The sequence below is a fragment of the Moschus berezovskii genome, chromosome X (genome assembly GCF_049115385.1).
Source record: "Moschus berezovskii isolate FMDL1 chromosome X, NW_MosBer_1.0, whole genome shotgun sequence".
Classification (NCBI taxonomy): domain Eukaryota; kingdom Metazoa; phylum Chordata; class Mammalia; order Artiodactyla; family Moschidae; genus Moschus; species Moschus berezovskii.
Window position 1 is genome coordinate 56,868,231 of NC_142488.1, and position 24,401 is coordinate 56,892,631.

Sequence of the window (24,401 nt, forward strand, 5' to 3'; positions counted from 1 at the left end):
TTTTGTATATATCTCATTTCTACTGTAATCACTTAAGGTGACAGGGGTGGTGGTGTTTTAATGCCCATTTAAAAAGAACAGCTTTACTGAGATATAATTTACATACCACAAAACTCATCAATTTTAAGTATACCTTTCAATGTTTTTAGTGTATTTACAGAGTTGTACAACCATCACCACTATGTAATTCCAGTACATTTTCATCACCCTCCAAAGAAATCTCATTTCTATTTCCCAGTCCCAGCCCTGAGCAACCACTAATCTACTTTGTGTCTTTATAGAAATGCCTAGTCTGGGCATTTCATGTAAGTGGAATCATAGGTGGCAGCTTATATCTGGTTTCTTAGTATGTTTTCAAGGTTCATCCATGTTGCAGCAAATATGGCCAAATAATATTCCATTATATTGGATATACCACATTTGTTTATCCATTCTTCAGTTGATGGACATTTAGACTATTTTTACTTTTTAGCTATTATGAAATAATGCTGCTATGAAGATTTGTGTACCAGTTTTTGTGTGGACATATGTTTTGGTAACATGCAATAAAGGATTAACTTTGCCAAAGAAAACTTTGGCCCTTTGCCTATAGCTCCTGAGAGGTAACCTCTTAACCTTCAGAATGTCCTGTCTGATAAGAGTGTCTTTATTTACCTGGATGCCTTGGGCCATGTCAGATAGTCTCTGCTAACAATGTGATTTATGGTGGAAGCTCTGAGTCATGTGGCATCAGCCTGACCTTTGAGGGACTGGAGAGACTAGAGACTAAGTCCAGCTATGCAGGTTGTCAGTCATGTCTACGTGACTAACTCCTAATAAAATCTCTGAACACCAAGGCTTGGGTGGTTTTGCTGGTTGGCAATACTCTGTGTGTATTATCATACATCAATGCTGAGAAAAATAAGCATTGTCCACAAGATTCCACTTAGAGAGGAAACTGGAAGCTCTGTGCCTGGTCTCTTCTGGACCCTGCCCTATGTACCTCTTCCTTTTGCTGATTTTAATCTATATTTTTTCACTGTAATAAAGTATGACCATGAGTATAATTGTTTTTTGAGTTCTGTGAGTCCTTCTAATGAATTACTGAATTTGAGGGTGGTCTTGGGGACCTCTAACTTATATATACTTAGCAATGGAATTACCAAGACATACAGTAACTCTATGTCTAACTTTTGGAAGAATTGCCAAACTGTTTTCCACAGTAGTTATGCATTTTACATTCCCACCAGCAACACAATAAATGTTCTAATTTCTCCACCTTCTTGCCAATAATTGTTATTGTCTGCTTTTTTGATTATTACCACCTTAATGAGTATGAAGTAATATCTCACTGTGGTTTACTTTTAAAAGGGTTAAAAAGAAATAATTTTCTACTTATTTTTCAGAAATTATAGAAGAGAAATGAGCTTTTGAGATACTTTCATTAGAGGGAAAATGCTATTCTTACATGTTCACATTTGTAAGGGGAGTTGGAGTTTCCTGTGGGATGAGAATTGAATCAGATAGGGTGGTTAGAATAAAAATCTTTGAAAAAGAACACCAGAGACTGATTTAGGAATTAAATTGTTTCTTGTCTCTTTAAAGAAATATTTTATTACCCGCCCTAAAAGAAAACAGTGTGTACTCCTCAAAAGCAGGTAACATCTGCTCTGAACAACATGGGCCTGGTGCATTTGTCCTCAGCAGCTCTTATCCTGCTGCAGGGCAGTGTCCATTTGGTTGCCCTTAATACCCAGTAATCTGTGAACAGGCAAATGGGTGATATCAGAGCAATTTTCTCAAAGTCTGGTCACTGACACCACGTCATAAATGGTTCAAAGTCAGCCTACAAAACTTATTCAGCTGTTATGTACTTAAACTCTAGCACCAACAGTGGCCACCAGTCCTTCTGATCTCTCATCCCTAAGGGTCTGCAAGGTCTGATGGGTGATGTCACTTGAGTGTTATTTAACTTTTCTCATGTTTGTATCTGGTCTCCCTTAATAGACTATACATGCCTGAAGGCAAGGACCAGAAATATCTTAGAACAGGAACAATCTGTACTCACAAATAAAATTTGGAATAGATGAAAAAAATATTAAGATGCTTTCCCTCGTATTTTTTTGGTGCCCTTTAATCTTAATATTTAATTTCCTTCTCTACTAGTACCACCTTTAATAATCACTGAGTAGACATACTTGCATTTCCCCACTTGTCAAAGATTTTCACTTGTTTTAAAAAAGTTCACTTCCCTCATAGTCAAAAGCTATTTACTGTTAGCCTAACAGTAAACTCCTGGTTGCCCACCAATTTATTCTGACTTCAATATACATGCATGTAACTCCAGACATGCCCAGACATGCATGTAACTCCAGACATGCATGTAACTCCAGACATGCCCACATTCCTCTACTGTCAAAAGGGGCATCTACACCAGCACCAAATGGTTAATGATTCTATTCAGTTTGGCTGGATGAATGCCAGGAGTTTATATCAACAAAGTCAGATTGATGCCAGGAAATAATATTAATATGTACAATAACAACAAGTACAACTACTAGTACCACAAATATTTACTGAGTATTCAGTATCTGTTAGGCACTGTGTTAAGTTCTTCACCACCTCCTTAAGTAGGTACTATTTTATCATCTCCATTTATAGATGTGGAAACTAAGGAACAGATCTGGTAGGTAACTTCCTCAAGACTACATAACAAACAAGAGATGGAACCAGGATTTGGACCCCAGGAATTTGGCTTCAAGTGTCATATTTTTAACAACTCTTCTTTGTTTTTTTCTCAGGGAAGGCCTAAAACATCTAGATTTAGACTGAATGGGGCCTGAAGATAAGATACATAAGGACCCTAAAGGAATTCTGGAAAGGTGGCATATGGACTGTATGTCCATGGTCTAGGCAAAATTCAGAGTTGTCTGGGGCATCTGTTTCAAACCCAGTCTTTAGGATCTGTTCCAGGATTACCAGAAACTTTCATCCTCAGAAGAAAGGTTCTAGCTCCCAGATATGGAGGCTGTAGACAGTGGCTAGTCTAGACTCCAAATCCACCCGTGTAAGATTCTATCCTTGCCGAATGAATGTTTCCAAATCCAAAGAAGGGGAGAGATGTGGGTATCCCCCACTGCTGGAAGGTAGGAAGAATAAATACAATTCACAGTTAAGAAATCTCCATGAAGAGTTTATGAAGCAAAGTACTTGAAATGTGTGACTAATCACAAATACCCTTAAACAAACCTCTGAAAAACAATGATGCTAATAAAACTTGACCCCCACCTATATTCTGCTTATACTAATAATGTGGGCTTTGTTTTCCATAGCTGACATCTAGTTTTACTGTGGGAAAAGAGACCAAAACCCCTTTTCTCTTTTAAGCCACCATTAAGTTAATTCCAAACTGGTAAGTAATTTAGAATTTTGTTTCCTGTATGGGAATCAAAAGCAGTAAACAAATACAGTATATTGGTATAAGCAGAACATAGGTGGAGAGAAACACAACCGTACTTCACAAGGTCACCTGCAGTTTACTCTCCCTCACCTGGGGGGAAGATCTTTAATGCAGCCTGGCACTTAAACTGCACTTTCCCAAACCAAAACACTATTTTCACACCTCTTCTCTATCCAGACTGGAGACTTCACCCACATCCTAACTCTCAGCTGATGATTCTGTTTCCTGCCTCACTGAGGAAATTACAACAATCAAAAGAGCACTATGCAGATTCCCAGCATCTCACCTACTTAATACTGCGCCTACACACTCTGCCTTTGAGTCTGTTACCTGGGAAGAACAATCTGTGCTCTTACCTGAAGCCACCCCTCTCTCACCTACTGAAAAACCTCTATCCAACAGTTTTTCCTCTCCACTGGGTCACTCTCTTTGCATGCACACTGTTATGTTCTATATGTTAACAAGCAAACATACAGTGTTAAGTGTTAGTCGCTCAGTCATGCCTGACTCTTTGCGATCCCATGGACTGCAGCCCACCAGGCTCCTCTGTCCATGAGATTTTCCAGGTAAGGATATTGGAGTGGGTTGCCATTTCCTTCTCCAGGGGATCTTCCTGACCCAGGGATCGAACCGGGTCTCCTGCACTGCAGGCAGATTCAGTATCCACTGAGCTACAGTATCCACAGGGAACTGGTTCTAGATTTCCTGTGGGTACCAAAATCCATGGATGCTTAATCCCTTATATACTGATAAAATGGTGAAGTAACCTATGCAACATGTAACCTATGCACATCCTCCCATACTTTAAATCATTATAAAAGCTAATACAATGTAAATGCTACGTAATAGTTTTCTGCGCAAGGCAAATTCAAATTTCCTTTTTGGAACTTCCTGGAATTTTTTCTGAAAATTTTCAATTTTCCATTGGTTGAACCTGTGGATGTGGAACCTGTGGAAACAGAGGGTTGACTGTACATACTTGTTATTTCTTCCATCTTAAAGACTGAACTTCTTTTCCCCACTTTTCCAGACTTCCTACTCTATTTCTTTGCCCTGACCTTTGGCAATGTAGCTTTTGCCATCACCATTCCACCTAAATTGCTCATCCAGATTACTAATAATCACATTGCTAAATTCAGGGATCAATTTATAGTCCTCATCTTACTTCAGCAGTATTTTTACATCACTGATCATTTCCTTCTCCTTGAAATGCTTTCTTTCCTTGGTTTCTAGGCTACTACACTCTCTTGGTTTCCTCCTGTCTCCCTGATGACTTCTCAGTCTCCTCTGCTCTCTCTCCGTATTCCCCCAACTACTTAACACTGGAATGCTTCAAGGTCTACTGCTTGGTACTGTTCTCCTCTCTGTCTACACACACACACTCAGTGATCTTACCCAGTTCAGGCTAAAGATATCTACACGACAATGACTCCCAAATTTATGTCTTCATTCCAAAACTTCCTCACAAACTCCCACAGACAACTGTTAGTTTGATATTTCCACTACGATATCTGATAGACATCTCAAACTTAAATATCTTAAACAACTCATGTTGATCTTTCCCTCCACATCTCTTCTAACTGGAGATTATTCCATTCAGTTTATGGAAACTTTACCCTTCTCCCTGTTTGGGCCAAAATCTGGAAACATCCCCAACTCCTATCTTTCCCTCTCACCTTGCATCCTATTCGGAGCTAATCCTGTTGGCTCTATTTTCAACATTCATCCAGAACCCAATCACTTTTCACCACCTCCACAGGGCTATCACTCCAGACAAAGCCACCCCAGCCATCTCTCAAGGATTACTGTAAAAGCTTCCGAATTGCTTTTCTTGTTCTTAACCTTCCCTCCTCACAGTCTACTTCAAATAAGCAGCCAGAGTGCCTATTTTTGTTTGTAAGATTTTACTATGGAAAAATCTACATAACAGCATAGAGAACACTTATTATATACTCATTATCCAGCTTCGATAATTAATGTATGACCTATCTTGTTTCATTTTTAACCTCTGTAGTATCCTGCCCTCCAGACTTTTTTGAAGCAAATTTTAGACATCATTCCATAGTGATCTGTTAAAAATATAAATCAAATTATGTCACTCATCTGCTCAAAACCTGCCAAGGCTCCCCCTTTAAATGCTGAGCAAAAACAAAAAATCTTTTTTGTTTTTAAATCTTTTGGCAGCACTGTGTGGCATGTGGCATCTTAGTTTCCCCGAAAAGGGACCAAACCCATGCCCTCTGCCTTGGAAGCTTGGAGTCTTAACCACTGGGCAGCCAGGAAAGTCCTCAAATAAAAGACATTATTAGGGCCCTGGGAACCCTTCACCATGGGCTTGCACACCATGGCCCACAGACCAAATGCAGCCAGCTGCCTGTTGTTATGTGGCCCAAGAAATAAGAATAGGAGCTAAAGATGGTTTTTATGTTTTTAAATAGTGGAAAACAATCAAAAGAAAAAATATTTTATGACATAAAATGACTTCCAAATTTTACAGTCCATAAATAAAATTTTATTGGTATATCAGTTCAGTTGCTCAGTCATGTCTGACTCTTTGCAACCCCACATACTGTCTTATAATGTGCTATTTAGTCTCTATTGCTTATCACTGATTTCTCCCAAATCGAAATGTAAGTTCCCTGGTGAAAAGTTCTTTTTTGGTTCATTGATAAATCCAAAGTGCCTAGAACAATGCCTGGCACACAATTAGGCACTCAAGTATTTGTTGAGTAAGTGAAATTCCTAATAATCAAAATTTTAAGAGACTTTTATGACCACCACAGCAGCATACATCTCTACTTCACTGATCCATGTATCAACACAATGATAATTGAAGCATGGCAGGTACCTCACAGAAGAAATTCTCCACCTGATACTGACCACAGCGAGGTAACAAGAAAGTCAACACTGTTTATACCAAAAAGTTGCTGAAATCTCTTACCCAAGCCACGGCTGCCAGTTGTTGGCATAGCCTAAGAATGCATAATAACTGTAAAGGAGAGGCTGGCAGATAGTTACCTAACAATCAAAGGACATTACTCAAAGTATACATTCAGTGGATCCTAAACCAAGGAAGAAGAAAAGTTGAGCTATGCATCCTACGTAGCTGGTATTTCTCCAGTGCCTTTGGATGCTGATCAGCATCTGGGAGACAGTTGAGGTGGTACAGCAAAGGTCCAAATAAGAGAGATTAGCCAGAAAGAAATACATGGGGTGTGGAGTCTGGGATCAAGGCATGACAAGATAATGATGGCTGAATTCCCAAGGAGGGTCATTATGTAGAAAATGGAGACAGTCACACACACAAATTTCTAGTTTGGGCCACTCAGAGAAGTCCACCAGAACAAAGCAACTGGAGTGATGAAAAGTGTTACTGAATATTCTCATTGCTTAACACTACTTGCTGGAAACACCAGAGTCAAAATTTTGAAGCCAATTATCCTCTGCTTAGAACTTAATGCTGGTTCATGAAACTACACACAACAGAGGAACTGGATGGGGAATGTTGAAACAAGTAAAATGATGAATGTATTTACTTTATTACCTCAACAAGAAAGCTGAGAATTAGCTATTATATATCTGTATTTTAACAACCATATTTTAAGCCACTACTTTCATTTAGTAAACTCATAGTATACTAAGCAGAGATATTACAAAAGTAAAGGTAGTATAGATCCATTACAAATTATCTGTAATAAAAAGGTGTTGGATCTGTTAAGATTGAGAAAAACTAAGACTTCATTGGAACTTCATTAAATCTCTAATTTACTCAGTAAAAAAAAAAATTAAGTCTTAATTTGGAAAGACCTTTACAGAATCTAAACTCTAAGTAATAAAAACAAAACCCACTTCAGTGCAAATGAAAAACCCACTCCAGAATGTTTTTTCCATCCATCTATTCATCCATCATCCACCTATCGATCTAATATTTATTGTCAACCTGCCATGTCAGGGGTTTGGAGGATCTAAGGATGAAACAGTCCGAGCTTGCAGTCTCCTAGGGAAGCTAAGACTTGTAGGTAAGTAACTACAATAGAGGGCAGAATGTGATAATATGGTGCGTTTTTTCCTCTCATCACAGTCATGCTGCCAATTACTAACTGCTGTAAAAAAAATCATCCTTTAAAGCAGCAAATATGGGGGAAAATGCAGGGAGAACAATAAGGACAGTAAGTAATGGATATAAATTCAATGTGCTATTATAAAATGACTATATGGTAATTATGAAAACATGGAAAATATTTTTTTTTACTGGGAAGAATGCATATTACATTTAATCTATGATACAATTAAATTCAGTTATAGTTATTCAATGAGCTGACACTGGGCAGGCATTCTCCTTTGTGCTAGGGAAACAATGATGCATACCTTGGCCCTCAAGAAGCTCATATGTGGGGAGAAATCAGGAGGGAACTTAGAAAAGCATAAAAAGGCAATGTGTTAATGCAGCAGACCCCACGGGAATAGTTTTCCTTCAACAATTTCCTCCTTATACTTGCTAAAGTGCTCTAGTTAAAATCAGTCGGAAAAAAATTTTTTAAAAAAGCAAGACAAAATATGCAGTCCTGTCAAATGTAAAAATGAGTTTAAAAACTAAAAGGGCTTTTGGAGTCCAGGTTTAAAGCAAGAAATCTACAAGATGAATCAGATAGCAAGAAACCTCATGAAACACCTAGAGACATGTCCCTAAGTTATGACATCATATGGCCCCCTTTCTGTGAAGAAGGTGAACATGCAAACCTAACTGCAACCGGCCTGTAGCTCCTATGCAAGAGGTCTGGGGAGTGGAAAGTCAGCCCTTCCTCCCTTCTTGCCAGGAAAGCCACCTTATTACATTTAGAATAAAAGATGAGATGACATTCTGGAAAACTAGATTATGAAGGATCAATAGTTCTGCCTTTTCTGGGTGTGACTGGCCTCTCCCAGTCCATTCTCCACCCCCGCCAAATGCTGCTTTTGGGCACGCCAGCTACAATTTCTACTTCAAGCAGCTAAATTTCTATGCCTCAGATGTCTCAGAAAACTCTATTTGCACTACCATATGCAACAACTGTGCCTTTGAGAATGACTTTCAAGTCTGTCAAACCAGAATTTATCCATTTAGATGCATCTTTCCTATCAAGTGAGTTGCACTTAGTCCAGCAACAGAATCAACTGTCAAACTGCCCTGGAACCCAAGTCGTCCATCCTCCATGGGTGAGCCACACAAGAACACAGGCCTGGTTGTTTAGAAGTTATGGCTTGTTTCCATCCAGGATCATCGAGCTTCAGAACTCACCTAATTCATCAGATCTGGCAGCAAAGGATGGAAATTAACCACCACTATGGCTACTGAGGAGAAGGAAATGGCAACCCACTACAGTGTTCTTGCCTGGAGAATCCCAGGGACGGGGGAGCCTGATGGGCTGCCGTCTATGGGGTCACACAGAGTCGGACACGAGTGAAGTGACTTAGCAGCAGCATGGCTACTGAGAAGAATAAGCTGAAGGGTCCAGAGGCAACATCCAAAAAACGGTTCCAGAAATGGTCTGCACAGTAGCAGAGCTCCAGAAGTGAGTGGGAGGTGGCTTCCTGAGTAACCTTTCAGTTAGCAGGATGCTCTCACTGGGAGGGTGAGTTTGGCTAATTTGGTGTTAATCTACTCAACCACTTCTCATTGGACTTACCTGTATACAAGCACCTGTCTTCAACTTGCACAGGCTGCAGACTAAGGCCCACCGACTGGGCGGAATATGGGAGATCTTTGTGATTGGTTCCATTCTCTCAGGACAAGCAATGCTAACCTACAAATAAAACACCACCATAAGGCAGAAGGCACCAAGGCATTCCAGAAGTACCTTTCACAAACCATGAGTGGTATTACTCGCAGCTCAGAACATCAAAACAATGAGGTGAGTCATGTCTCTTAAGGTTATTATGGAACTAAGAATAAATGAAACCTGTCTTTAGCCACTGCTCAGGCCTTCAATCATTTCCAGTAATATAAACAATTCATATATAGGAGGAGAGGGCAGAAGCAGAGACTAAGCATGGTTACCTTAATGAATCAAAGATATCTACACTTTACTTAGGAACCAAAGAAAGCTACTGAGGAAAGGAACTAGATTCACAAAATCTAGCACCTCTTACATGTTTGAGATGGTGCCACATGCCTTGTTTTTTTCATTTAACTAATGAACGATGAAAAACAGAGGCAGTGACATAATATTATTGGAAAGTAGTAGCAATTTGCAGCACATAAGTAGAAAAGATGAGGATGCTAACATTTTAAAACCAGTCTTTAAAATCATGTAACTATTACCAGCTTAGTCTATTCTCCCAGCCAAAGTAGCTTGCTTGCTTTATTTATTTTTCTTTTTTTTTGGCCATGCCACATGTACAGGATCTTAGTTTCCTGATCAGGGACTGAACTGTGCCTCCTGCAGTAGAAGCAGAGTCCTAACGACGTACTCAAAGTAGTTTTAAAGTGAAACGAGCTTTTGAGAGAGTGCTGAAAGAAATGCTTTTTAAAAAAAGATGGAAATTAGTGCGTGTGTGTGTGTGTGTGAGTGAAAATAAGGGGTCAAGCAACTTCTAGTAAGAAGTGTTTTCTTTTCCTTTTCTTTAAAAATATATAATGTGTTTTTAAGAAACAACTTTAAAAAAGTGAAGGACCACTGAACAAGGACAGTTAAACAAGTACAAGTTCCACCCACATCAAGAAAGCAACAGTAGAAAGATCAGGGACATCTTGAACAGGCCCAAATGTACTAGAAATCAGGTACTAGAAACCATAAGAGAGAAGGTCAATGGTGAGAAAGCTTCTTTTGGAAAAAACTCTTCCTGAGTCATATTCCAGACTTTTACCATTTTTTTCAGGCTTTTAATATTTTGAAAGAATCTGCTTTATTAGCTAGGGGAATTTGCTACTGGAAATTAGTGATTCTCCGGCCAGAAACCTCAGAGTTCATTTCACATGTCTATTAGCTGGATGTTCTCAGTAAGAAAAACATAACCACTATTCAAATTAAAAAAAAAAAATACTGACTTCCGTATCCATAAGAGGGCTTCCCAGGCGGCGCAGTGGTAAAGAATCCACCTGCCAATGCAGGTTTGGTCTCTAGGTCAGGAAGATCCCCTGGAGTAGGAAATGGCAACCAGCTCCAGTAATTCTTGCCTGGGAAATCCCATGGACAGAGGAGCCTGGTGGGCTACAGTCCATGGGGTCGAAAAAAGTCAGACTCAGCACACATATCCATAAGAATACCGTAGTATATACCTAGGATTTTCAGTTCAGAAGTTGCAGCTTGCAGGCTCTAGAGGATGAGGGTTCAGGAGTTGTGGTGCACGGGCCTAGTTGCCCATGCATGTGGAATCTTCCTGGACCAGGGATTGAACCCATGTCCTCTGACTGAACCCAAGGCAGGCAGACTCTTAACCACTGGATTACCAGGGAAATCCAAGATATGGTACTTTTAAGGTAGGTTTTACCTTAAAAAATCTGCTGCTTATCCCCTTTTCTCTCATCCAAATTTATCCAATACCACTGGCAAAAGTGAAACGTGAAAGTGTTAGTCACTCAGTTGTGTCTGACTCTTAGTGACCCCATGGACTATAGCCTGCCAGGCTCCTATGTTCATGAAATTCTCCAAGCAAGAATACTGGAGTGGGTAGCCATTCTCTTTCTTCATGGGATCTTTCTGACCCAGGGAATCAAACTCCAGTCTTCTGCATTGCAGGCATATTCTTTACCATCTGAGCCACCAGGGAATAGCCCTGGTGGTATTTAAGGTAGGTTTTACCTTTAAAAAAAAAATCTGCTACTCATACCCTCTTCTCTCATCCAAATTTATCCAATACCACTGGTAGTACCACCTATAAATTAATTAGCATGGGCTCACATGCATCCAAGAAGGATGTGATGGAGGTCAAGGAGAACCATTATCAACTCAGAATCATGGGCAGGCATGAAGGATCTCTATGAAGCCTGAATCAGTTTGAATGTTGTGGGAGAACAAATGGCTCACAGTCCTGGATGAATTCTTACCTCTGGAATCCATAGGGCACAGCTGACATGAGCCCATTTAGTCCCTGTTTTGGTGGTCTTCATGGCTCCACCTTTCTTTGGACATAACAGACATTGTGGATGAATGCCCAGGACACAGGAGCGACACAGCCAGCTGCCTTCTGGGACCTTGAGGATGCCGTAGCAGGCCTGGAGGCACGGGAAGGAGAGCAGGGAATGGTTAGCATCTACTTACTGGGTCAATGTCTACTCTGGTACACAGTCACAGAGTACCCTCCACTTTTAGGAGAAAAGGTCAAACAAGCTTATATCCAGGATTTAGTAATTTTAAAACACTCAAAATAAAAAGCAACTTCTAGCATCTGTTCTAAGATCAGCATGTCTCTCTATGAGAACTGATTTAAGGGCAACAGAATAAGACTAGAAGGATATACACTCAAAGGTTAGCCCAACTGTTATGAGTTTTGTGATTACATATTTTTTTCTTTTTTGCCTCCATTTTCTAAAGCTATCTCAATACTTATGTATTATAATTAGTCAGTCATATACTTACCGAACAATGTCTGTATGTCATACACTGTTGTGATCAAGGAAAAAATGTTAGGAAATAAGCAGAATGACACTTCTGAAGAGCAAATGAGCTGATGTTAAAGAGCCTGATAGTGCCTGGTACATAAAAAGTACTCTCAACAAACTGTAGCAATTACTTGCTTCAGTCGAAGAAAAAGGGACTTAATGGATCCTAAACCAAACACAATATTAGACTAATCACAATACTCCATAATGAGTTCTTGAAGCCACTTCAAATTCCTTACAGAATAAAGATGGATAAATAAATAAATAAACTACTATGGGGCGGGGGAGGGAGATTAGATTGGGTAATATTTTAGATTTCCTTTTCACTACCTCTAATCTCACCCATCCTTCCCCCTTACTGTTCAATCCTGACCATTAGAGACTATAGCTGAGGGCCAGAGACTATAGCTTGGCTCCCCAGGTGGCCTAGCATACCTTTACCAATGACTGATTATCACCATTGCAGATTCAAAGTCTGTGCCTGCCCCAGAGAGTTCACCCACAGCTCAGATTCAAGTTCCAACAGTCATTATCATGTTAGCCCCCAACTAGCCTAGCCCCCTTTCCAAACTCTCTCTATCCATATCACCACCATATTTTTCAGCTTCCAGATCCAAATTCCTTGATCCCTATTATCTACTTTCCTTCATCTACTGTCCCCTGGGCTTGCTAATACTCCCTTCAGAGTGGTCACTAGACTCTGACCTTCTTCTCCATCTCCACCACAACTACTCCATCCAAGTCCTTATTCATATCATGCCTGGACTGATTTATTTCTAAACTTTCTTCTTTTTCCTTCATACCTTCAATCCTTCTTCTATTTGGCTGCTATAGTCTTCATACCAATGCACAGCAAGAAAGCTTCTAAAATCTCCTGCTCCCACCCCCAACCGCATCTAAAACCAGGGGTTGGAAAACTACTTAAGGTCCATTTCATAAGGCCAACAAGCTAAGTAAGAATGGTTTCCATATTCTTAAAGTAATGTTAAAAAAATAATAATATGTAACAGGGGCTATATGTTGTCTTTAAAGTATTTACTATCTGGCCCTTCAATGAAAAAGCCTGCTGTTCTTCACCTCAATTCTCAGATCACTATAACCCCTGTGTCTGCTCCAATTCCTGACTCCCAACCTCAACTCAACATGTTTTCCCTCATCAGGTACTTGGTCAATATCATATATTCTTCTCTACTTTAACTGTTATGTTTCATCTCCTCAGTGATACTGTAAGGTCACTGGGGTAGGTTCTTTATCATCAATTTAGCTGGATAGCTCCCTATGCTGAGCTTGAGTAGGTGGTTTGGTAGAACAAATATATTTCACTCAAGAACTGAAGCTGGATTCTAACTAGGCTGCTCTCACAAAAGCAGGATATAAGGTCCCTAACTTTCAGAGCTTTTTCCTTTTCTGAAATTCAGAAAGTCTGCAAAGAAATGAAAGCAAGCTTCCTCCCTAAAATAGAGCCTCTTTCAGACCAGCAGAAGAAAAGCCAGTAGCTGGTTCTAGGAATACCCTTTATTACATGGCCATTTTATTGCGTAGAAAATCATTTACTGAGCTCTTATGTAGACTTATTCCTAATCATAAGATCACAGAAACTTGTAATTCACTGTAGTGGCTCTGAACTTTTCCTAGACCGCAAAATGATGAAGGCTGGACTCTTATTTTTAAAAAAACTGCCACATGCACGAACATATGTTTCACATATAACTTCAGGGGGTTAATAAATTTAGTGCCAAACATTATATATATGACAGGTATAAAAACTACGAGCATGTACCTTCAGGTAAATTAATTTAGGCCTCAGTTTGAGTGTTCAATATTTGGGCTAAGAAGCAGAAAATGGAACACATTAAGGGACTTGGAATGGTCCCAATTTTCACATTTTTTAATGAAAAAAATTTAAGTTCTTTTTAAAATCCAAAATCTACTGATGTAAAATAAAACTCTCTTCTAAAGCACTGACCATAAATGTATTGTAGTCATGAAGAAACAAATATTTGATATAATATGGTGGTAGAAGAAGAAAAAATATGTTTAATAAAAACAATTGTCAACATGTCCCCAATTCTGTTAAGTAAACCAAATCTTCCAAATCATTTAAAGTCACTTTTCAGTCAACAGAGGGAGCTCTAACCTAAGTATCTCTTCAGGATTCAAGTGAACATACTCACTTCGGAAGAATTCTCTTATATGAAACTTTGTGTGGCACCAACATTCAGCTTTAATACATACCAGCTCATATTCTGCAAGGCCTGGTCACGTGTTATTGTCATTTCTTTCTATGTGAGGAAAGGTACCATTTATAGTCATTACTGGGTATTTTTTCAAAGCAAAATACCTTTAAGGAGAATTATTATGCTACATTTTGTTAGCCAAAGAACCTGGAAATAATTCATTAATATTTTGTCCTAACTGTGAAGGAAAAAAACAGAAAACGTATACAGATGATCTTGGTACTATTACCTTCAAATCTACTAAAGATCCACAATCATTTATCTGAAAACTCTAGGGTAAGAAACATCAGGAAATTTAGAACTGTGCATATCTCAGGAAAGTAATACAGTATATACATGGCATATTATATAACCCCCTAATGGGACTAGGGCAGTACCATATAATCAAATACAATACATTAATAGTTCTCTAACAAAATATAATGGCAAGCCACTCCAGTACTCCTGCCTAGAAAATCCCATGGACGGAGGAGCCTGGTAGGCTGCAGTCCATGCGGTCGCTACGAGTCAGACATGACTGAGCGACTTCACTTTCCCTTTTTACTTTCACACATTGGAGAAGGAAATGGCAACCCACTCCAGTGTTCTTGCCTGGAGAATCCCAGGGACGGGGGAGCCTGATGGGCTGCTGTCTATGGGGTCACACAGAGTCGGACACGACTGAAGTGACTTAGCAGCAGCAGCAGCAACAAAATATGAGTATTTTCACAAAATGGACAAATACTACAAAAAGCCTCACACTGGGTAAGTCCTGCATCTTCCCTCAAATCATTTGGTGCCAAAGTTATATAAAAACTTATAGTTTTCACAGCTTTAAAATTCTGGAAATGCAGAGAAGGGGCTGTGGACCTGTGCTGTCAGATATTTATATATTTAAGTTCATACTTAAGTGATAAAGATTTTCTCTGTCACTAAAGGTGGGACATAAATGCTAATAACTGGTAGAGTGAAGATAAATTTTTAAAATTCACTCCAAAAGGATGCAAGTAAAAGGAAGAAAGAGACCCAACTGACTACAGAATAATTCTGAATACTTTTTAATACAAAGGGTTAGGTTAGGTGGCCCAGAGAATTAAAGTCTTAAATCCTGGTTTCTCTCTCCTGTATTATTTAATCATTTTAGTAATTTTGTAGCCAGAATGACATTTCAGAATTACAAATCATATCCTTCAGGGTTGACAGGACAAAACCGAAGTTCCTTAGTTTATCAGGGAAGGCCTTTCACATGTTCCATGTATCCCTCTCTAGTCTCACTCTCCATGCCTTCCTACTTGACCCCATCACTCTCCACAGTTCTGAATTGCTGAGTTGCCTCTGACATACTTCGCCTACTCTTACTACCCCACCTGAACATGTTCTCTCTGCCTGAACACATGCTGCTGTTTTTTTCTGGCACTTCCCTTTAGCTGTTAAGATTCAGCTTGGGTGCCACCTCCTGGAAGTTATCCCCAACCTCTATCCCTCCCATGCACTTCTACAGCAGCATGGACTTCTATCAACAAAAATGTTTGGCATACTATGCTCAATGGGCAGTTTCCTCGTAGAGTCTACACCAGACTCTGATTTCCCTGGGGGCAAAGACCATGTCTGCCTCTTCATCACTGTGTCTTCAGCATGCAGCAGAGTCCTGGTACGTGGATGGTGTTGCATACCTATTTGCTAGATAAATTAATGAAATGAATGAAACACACATGTTCAAAAGGGTGAAAGATTACTTAGGGTAAGGGACTTCAAGAAAGGACTTGAACTAGATCTTGAAAGATACATAAAGTTTTGTTAGCCAGAAATGGGAGAAGGCTGTAAGAGGTTGGGTAAAGTCACTTCATCTCTCTTGGTATTATTTGTAAAATTAAGGAGTGGGTCAGTTTTTTACAATCCTAAAATTCTACTGTTTAAAAGTAGAGTGGAGCAAGTTTCCTGGGAGTGGTATATTTGGGAGATGGAGGAGCTCTGGGTGCCAGGATGAGAAGTCCGCACTTCCAGATACAGGTAAACTCACCAAGGTTACTGACTACGGGTATAACCTGATGATATAAAAGGGACTCCAAGGCAAAGGAGAGACTCCCAGGCAGGTAGCAAGGAGACTCCCCAGGGGACTGTAAAAGTATTGAACAAGGCGATCTCAATGGCTTGCGCATGATGATACACAATAAAGACATGGGTTTAGCCCCCTGGATTAAAGTTAATAAGTCAACTTGGGGATCATAAGAAGTGTTATTTCTAAAGGAATTACTGGAGAACAGCCAGGCCAAGTTGGTATTTTCACCCTTAAATGCAAGTTGCTACCCAGATATGGGTGCTGGAGATCATCACTGAGCTTCAGAAAGGGTGACCGTGGGGAGGTGGCGGTCTCCACTCTCACTAACCTGATGCACACAGACGTTACACTTATCACAGAACACCATATCATTCCCTTCTTCACTGTCTGGAGACCGGCACACATCACAGATCACATCTTCATCATACTCTATGCCTAGCCCTTCCTCTGTCTCAATAGCATGGTTCATATTTTCATGGCAATGGCGTTCCAGGACTTCTACTGTCTTTTCCATAAGATTCTCATCAACTGGCCCATAACCTGCACAGAAATACAAACAATCAATCAACCCATCAGTCAGCTGTCATTCCCAAATCACCTACTGTGAGCCCGGTGCAAGGGTGTGGGGATTCTAAAGGATAAAATCATCTCTTCCCTGATTTTAAAACCAGATTTTAAAGAATCTTTTACTAAAGCTGTTCTAAAATTAGTGTTTGACATATGAAAGGAGAAATACATTTCACCATAGTCCTTGTAAGTTATATACACTGACCCTTTCAATTTTCTGTCCAAATCCTAGCCAGTCTCCTCCTAAATTTGTTTTCTTTTTTTTTTTTTGGCTGCACCACGCGACTTGCAGGATCTCAGTTCCCCAACCAGGGACTGAACCTGGGCAATGGCAGTAAAAGCCTGGAATCCTAACCATTAGACCACCAGGGAACTCCCCTGAATCTGTTTTCTCTTAATCCCACTGAGGGAGGACTTTCACTGAACTTTGTAATTTTGAACACTTTAATTTATAGTATAATAATTAGAATCATATAACTATTTGGATATAAATAACAATTCATTCTCAACAAACTAGTTCCAATGAGCACATTTAATGGAAATTTTCATACAAAAAGGTATTAAGTCATAAAAGAAAATTCTAGGTACTGTATATGTGACTATAATATGAAATACTTGTTTTTCAAATCTGATATTTAGAAAATCCAATAATATTTTCTAATGACAAACTATAATATAAAATAAACTTATTAGCATTCACAAATCTAATTGGAAATTCTGAAATTACCTTTTTTTGCCTCTTGATTCCTTTTCCTTCTATACTTTTAATTTTTCTCAGTCTTCTATACATAATAACCCAACTAAAAGATTCATATGATGGCTATTGGTAACAGTTAACAATTTTCTTTTTAAGGGGACTGATGATTTTGTGAGAACACACATGTATTTACCCTAACAGCTTATAAACTCAGAAATAACTCTCAAAAAGATCCAAAACAAATTTACCCAAATATTTCACTTAATTTGTAATATAAGACCCTAAGGAACTTTAGAATTTCACATAAACTACCTTTTCAATGCTGTAGTTACTTATGAAACCAAAAACTACTCAGGTAGTATGTTTAATTTTTCCAGCCAAGACAAATTACACACTTTCCCATGAAGTGAAGGACTATAGTGTCTGGTTAAAAAAACACTTGGATTCAAATTCCCACTTGACCCCATATTGGTTACATAAGCTTTGCAGTCCATGGGGTGGCAAAGAGTCGGACATGACTAAGCGACTGAACTGAACTGAAGCTTTGACAAGTTATTTGCCCTCTTTAGGACTTAGTTTCCTTATCTATAAAAATAAGGATAATAATACCAAATTCTTGATTTCTTATGAGACAGAGACGAAATCATGTTTGTACATTGCTTAGTATAGTGCCATGTATAGTATAGTATGCAGTAAGCTCTCAATTTTTAGAATTCCTTAATCTGAATAAAAAACATGCTGAAGTTAATATTATTTTTAAAACTTTAAGTTCTTAAAACCTTACTCTAAAGGAAGGCTTGGATTAAAGTTATCCTCTTTTAAAAACTCATTCAAGCCTAAATGCAATGTGCTATCATGGAGGGGATCCTGGAACAGAAAAAGGTCATGAGTGGAAAAACTGGTGAAAATCCAATGAAGTCTAGAATTTAGGTAATATAGCACTGTACCTGCACTGGTTTCTTAGCTCTGACAAATGTACCATAGTAAAGTGAGATGCTAACATGAGGGGAAATAAACTGCACGAGGTGTACGTATACTGTATTAAATCTGCAGCTTTTCTTCAGGCGTTTTGTTTCAAAAATCTTTTTAAAAAAACTCATCCTAAGAGAATTAATGTGAGATACCAAAGTGACTTTGTTGTAAGGCAGTGTCATGTTGAAGGCAGCACTGTAATGTCTTCAGTGTATATGAATGCTATATGGTTCATAAATAGAATTGCACATGGAGCCATCGATCCATTTGATTATACCCTCATACTCTCATTTTCCCTTTCTGTCAGTTTTTTATTCCCTTTTCTTTGTGGTTCCCACCCTAAATTTTTTTGACTCCTCTCCTTCCTCTTAGAAGGTAGAACAAGAGAAGACACTAAACAAAAAGTTTTAAAAAGCAAGAAGTAAGTATTGGTTACTGGCAGAATAACTATCACTATCATGCCAAACTGAATTTAATATTTTAATTTTTTATTCACATGCATTCAGATACCAACCTCAAAAGAAAGAAAAAAGAGGGAAGAAAAGGAAAACCACTGATCCCTGTACTAACAATGAACAAATGTGATTCAAACAAAAGCAAATGTATCCTTCACTGTATCTCATACAGAGAGTTAAGAACCACCGAGTTTCACAGGACCGCTTGGACCTAAACGCTGTTTAGATGGAAGACAGGTCAAAAAGAACTGTGTGTAAGTATAAGGTGAGCTTCCTTTCAGCCCAAAATTTCCAAACATTGCTGGTATGGTACTGTATGGCATATGTTTACTTTAAAATTACTACTATGTTTACTTCCAAGTTTTTTGTTTGCTTGTTTTTGCTTCATTTTATTCTATTTTTTGAGAGTTGCATGACAACTTTAGAACTCATTGGAGGTAGCTAAGAACTGCTTTGGGGATGTTTTGCCTTAGGCCTGCCATTCTTCCAGGCAGCAAAATTCTAAGTCCTTCATTAAGGCATCCTTGGTCATATCAACCTGTCAGTTGCAGTGGTGCTGCCTAATGCTAAAGTTGGAGCTTCTTGCCATTAGGTGGCAATGTTAGAGGTGCCACTACCCTTGGCCCTGCTCACTGATCATAGTACTCCAGGGCTGAGTGAAGAACCAGTCTCAGAATCCTTCTCAACCAGAAGTCCAATCAGCCAGGATCATTCTCATACTCAGAACTGGGAAACAGCCTCATGAAACCTACATGCCATCCCTGATCCATGATATTTACCATAAACAAGGAAAGAAAAGGTCAGATTTAAATACCACTGCTCTACTTCAATATATTTGTGCACTTCAGGAAATGCCTCATTAAGATTCAAGAGGAAAATAAATGAACAGCCCAGAAAAGAAAGAAAGCCACAGAATGAAAGCAAATTAAATGGTCCCGACAACTTAAAAAAAATAACAAATCCAGATAAGGAACAAGTTACATGTGAGGGAACAACTTACCCATTGCTGTCAGGTCTTCATTGAGTTCCTGGAGCCAGAAGATGTCCATGTCGTCTAGGTCATAGCGGCACACAGATGCCGCCAGCTCCATGATGTTGATGTAACCAGGCTCTGTGGTCTCTGGGTTGGAGCACTGGATATATTTCCGGGGGCGGACAAATAGGACCTCCTTTTTCTTGTCGGCCATAATCCTAGCAAAGCAAAAAAAGACACTGATAACAATCAATGAATGACAGATTCCATGCACTGACTGGATGGCTCAACAGCACTCAGGCCATACAGTAGAGCTAAATGTTCTCCCTCCCCACCCTGGGGAAATCCCCTGCTCTGCCAACTGAAAGGCATGATAAGACCCCTTTCTAGAAGGCAAATGGTTCTACAAATTCAGTTTTGTCATTTGCTGTGAATACTCTGACTTTTAATGAAATGCTTCATTTACCCTGTGGCTTCTAAGTCCCTACTACTACTCATTCTAATAAAATGTTGTTGCATTGTGCGTTCTTGGTGCAATGGCCATCACATTTATTTAGAAGGGGAAATAGCAGAAGGAGTGATACCTGTACAAAGGCACAGTCAGATTCCACACCAAAGGTAAGTTTTAGCTAAACTCATGATTTTCTATCATAGAGGCCATACTGGATGGTAGTAAAGAGTATAGGCTATAGACTCACACTATCTGTTTTTTACTTCCACTGATTCACATGGTGATCTTGGGCAATTACTTAATTTCTATAAAGTCCAGTTTTCTTAGCTAAAATATAAGGATGATAATCATAAATTATAATAGTATCAAACTTATAGGGTTATTGTGATGATTATATGAAATAAAATACATAAAGTGCTTAGCACAGTGTACAGTAAAAACTGGATGATTAATAATGCCATTGTTATTTTTTTTATCTCTTTTCACTATTTAAACAGATGAGTTAAAGCCAAGAAGCTATAGATTTATACAAACTTAAGGCATTTATCAACCATAAATGACAGTGACTGTAAGTCTGAGCCAGGATAAGACAATGGGATGAAAGATTCCCATTCTTTCATCAAATTATCTAGCAGGCCTGAGTCAACCCATATTTCCCCTAACCTCTCCTGACACTTAAGATCCTAAGGCAAGGAAACCAAATAAAGGAAGAAACAAATTCTCACACCAATGACCAGCTCCATAATCAATGTTTTAGATGCTACATGAAGTATCAGAACACAAAATCAAAAGGGAATTTGAGTAATTATTCCCTGGAAATTTTAAAGAACAGGGTAAGCCATCTAAAAAAGAGAGAAAGAAATATATATACATATATAAAATAGTGAAAACTTTCTCTGGAAGGCTTCTGGAGCCAGTTTCCCTACTTTAGAGTTACTATGTATGTAGAATGATTCATAAACACAAATGTATTCATATGAATACACATAACTATATTAGGTTGGTGCAAAGGAAACTGTGCTTTTGCATTGTTGAATTTTGCCGTTTGATATTAGAATACATCCTTAAACAAACATGGTTATGTTACACATCATTTTAATGTACATTTCTTGCTTTCTTTTTTGCTAATGGCTTATTACTTGCTGTTTTATATTTATTTTAAACTATAGAAATGATGTTAGACAAAAAGTAAATTCGAACAATTTTTTTATTCAAGTTCAAAATGAGTTGTAAAGCAGGGGAGACAACTCACGACATCAACAATGCATTTGGCTCAGGAACTGCTAACAAACATACAGCGCAGTGGTGGTTCAAGAAGTTTTGCAAAGGAGACAAGGCCCTTGAAGATGAGGAGTGTAGTGGCTGGCCATTGGAAGTAACAACAACTGAGAGCATCATTGAAATTGGTCCTCTTACAACTATATGAGAAGTTGCCAAAGAACTCAGTATCAACCATTCTATGGTCGTTCAACATTTGAAGCAAATTGGAAAGGTGAAAAAGCTCATTAAGTGGGTGCCTCATGAGCTGAGCGAAAATTTTAAAAAATTGTCTTTTTGAAGTGTCTTCTCTTATTCTACACAACAACAACAAACCATTTCTAGATCAGATTGTGATGTGTGATGAAAAGTGGGTTTTATATGACAACCAGCAATGACCAGCTCAGTGGCTGGACTGAGAAGAAGCGATAAAGCACTTCCCAAAGCCAAACTTCCACCAAAAAAAGGTCCTGGTCACTGTTTGGTGGTCTGCTGCTGGTCTGATTGACTACTGCTGCTGCTAAGTCGCTTCAGTTGTGTCCGACTGTGTGACCCCATAGACGGCAGCCCACCAGGCTCCCCCGTCCCTGGGATTCTCCAGACAAGAACACTGGAGTGGGTTGCCATTTCCTTCAGCTTCTGAATTCCAGCGAAACTATTACATCTTAAAAACATGCTTAGCAAGTTGATGAGATCACCGAAAATTGCAACACCTGCAGCTGGCATTGATCAACAGAAAGGGCCCAATTCTTCTCCACAACAATGCCTGCCCAACTGCACATCACACCACCAATGCTTCAAAAGTTGAACAAATTGGGCTATCAAGTTTTGCCTCATCTGCCATATTCTCCTGACCTCTCGCCAACCGACTACCACTTCTTCAAGCATCTTGACAACTTTTCTCAGGGAAAACATTTCCACAACCAGCAGAAGGCAGAGAATACTTTCCAAGAGTTCATCGAATCCTGAAGCATGGAGTTTTGCACTACAGGAGTAAACAAACTTATTTCTTGTTAGCAAAAATGTGTTGATTGCAATGGTTCCTATTTTGATTAATAAAGATGTGTTTAAGCCTAGTTATAATGATTTAAAATTCATGGTCTGAAAATGCAATTACTTTTGTACCAACCTATATACAGAGGCACAGTACACTCTGTAAATATAGAGTGAATATTTCCTAAGCATTCTTCTAGAAACTTATGATTCCAAATAATGTATGTTGAATAAAATAACTACATACAATCACATATTTTAATTTTTTATAAACCATATGGAGCTTTTAAAGCCAAAGGCAATAAAATATTTGAGGAAAAAGTAGAACTCTAAAATAATTAATGAAAGCTAAAAATTTGGGAAATGCTATCAGAGGCCTGCTTCCCACTGAAATGAACCCAACTGAAAAGGCCAAGACATGCGTATGAATTCTCCAGTCTATGAGATTAAATATGCTGTGCTTTTTGGTGCATGTTTTATGAGGTAATTATAGAATATTTATTTTTTCAAGATTAATCTTTTTCTAAAAGGAAGAATATTTTGCTTATATATTCATTTTAACTGCCTCAAATTCCCTGTGGAACAAGGTAGACCTATAGATGTTCTTGATTTAAACTAATACATTTATTAAGCTTCTGGAAGAAAATAAAAAGGAATATCTTTATGACCTTGGGATAGACAAAGATATTTTAAGTAAGACACAAAGTCATTAACCATAAAGGAAGAGATTGGAAATACTGTTTATCAACAGTGTATAATAAACTTTTACAAATCAATTAGAAAACGACAGATAAGTCAATTAAAAACTGGGCAAAAAATTTTGAATAGACACTTCACAAATAAGGCTATCCAGATGGCAAAAATCTCAAAAGGTTCTCAACTTCATCAGTTAATACAGAAATGCAGATTGAAATAATAATCACCATTACCTACCAGAATGGCTAAACTTGAAAAGATCGACCAAAAATTGAAGATACTAAGTGCTTGTAAGGAAATGGAACAAACGGACCACTGATGCTGGGAGTGTGAACTGGTACAATCATTTTGGCAAACTATATGGCAGCAGATATTATGACTGAACATATGCATACCCTATAACCTAGTAAACCCACTCCTAGGAATATACTTTAAAAAGTACACACATATATATATATATATATATACACTAAAAGATGAACAAAAATGTCCATATAGCATTTTTCATAATAGCTGAAAACAGAGCAACCCAAATATCTATCAAAAGCAGAATGGATAAATAAAGTGTAGTATATTCACACAATGGAATATTATTACACAGAAGTGAAACTTAATGAAATGCTACATCCAACAGCATGGATGAATCTCACAACCATAATGATGAACAAAACAATCCAGTCTCAGTATGAAGGTTAAAAACTGGCAAAACTGTCACCTATGGTGAATGAAGTCAGTGGGGAAGACAAGGAGGGCTTCTTGGGTGTTGATAATGCTCTATTTCTTGATCTGGGTGGAGGTTAAACAAGTGTATCATGAAAACTGAATGATACAGTTATGCATTAGTTATCTTTCTGTGTGTATATTTCAATGCAAAATTTATAACATGATGATGATATTATCTCATTCATCTTTTCATATGTCTGAATCTAAGGACTAAGCCTATGACAATAAAAAAATTATAGGCTGATACAGTAATGCCAAAGGATACCCACAAGGAGAAATTCTTATGACAGAGGGAAGGTCTATAACAATAAGTGAAAATATA

At 38.5% G+C, this 24,401-nt stretch overlaps 1 protein-coding gene across 1 annotated transcript in view; it reads right to left on the bottom strand.

The window, feature by feature from the left end:
• Positions 1-24,401, bottom strand: part of JADE3 (jade family PHD finger 3) — a 150,709-nt gene that overhangs the window by 13,254 nt on the left and 113,054 nt on the right. The window contains exons 6-9 of the mRNA XM_055393892.2: positions 19,987-20,177; positions 16,624-16,835; positions 11,466-11,633; positions 9,106-9,222 (exon numbers count right to left, since the gene is read on the bottom strand). Of these exons, the coding sequence (XP_055249867.2) occupies positions 9,106-9,222; positions 11,466-11,633; positions 16,624-16,835; positions 19,987-20,177 (688 nt within the window). The remainder of the gene's footprint in view (positions 1-9,105; positions 9,223-11,465; positions 11,634-16,623; positions 16,836-19,986; positions 20,178-24,401) is intronic.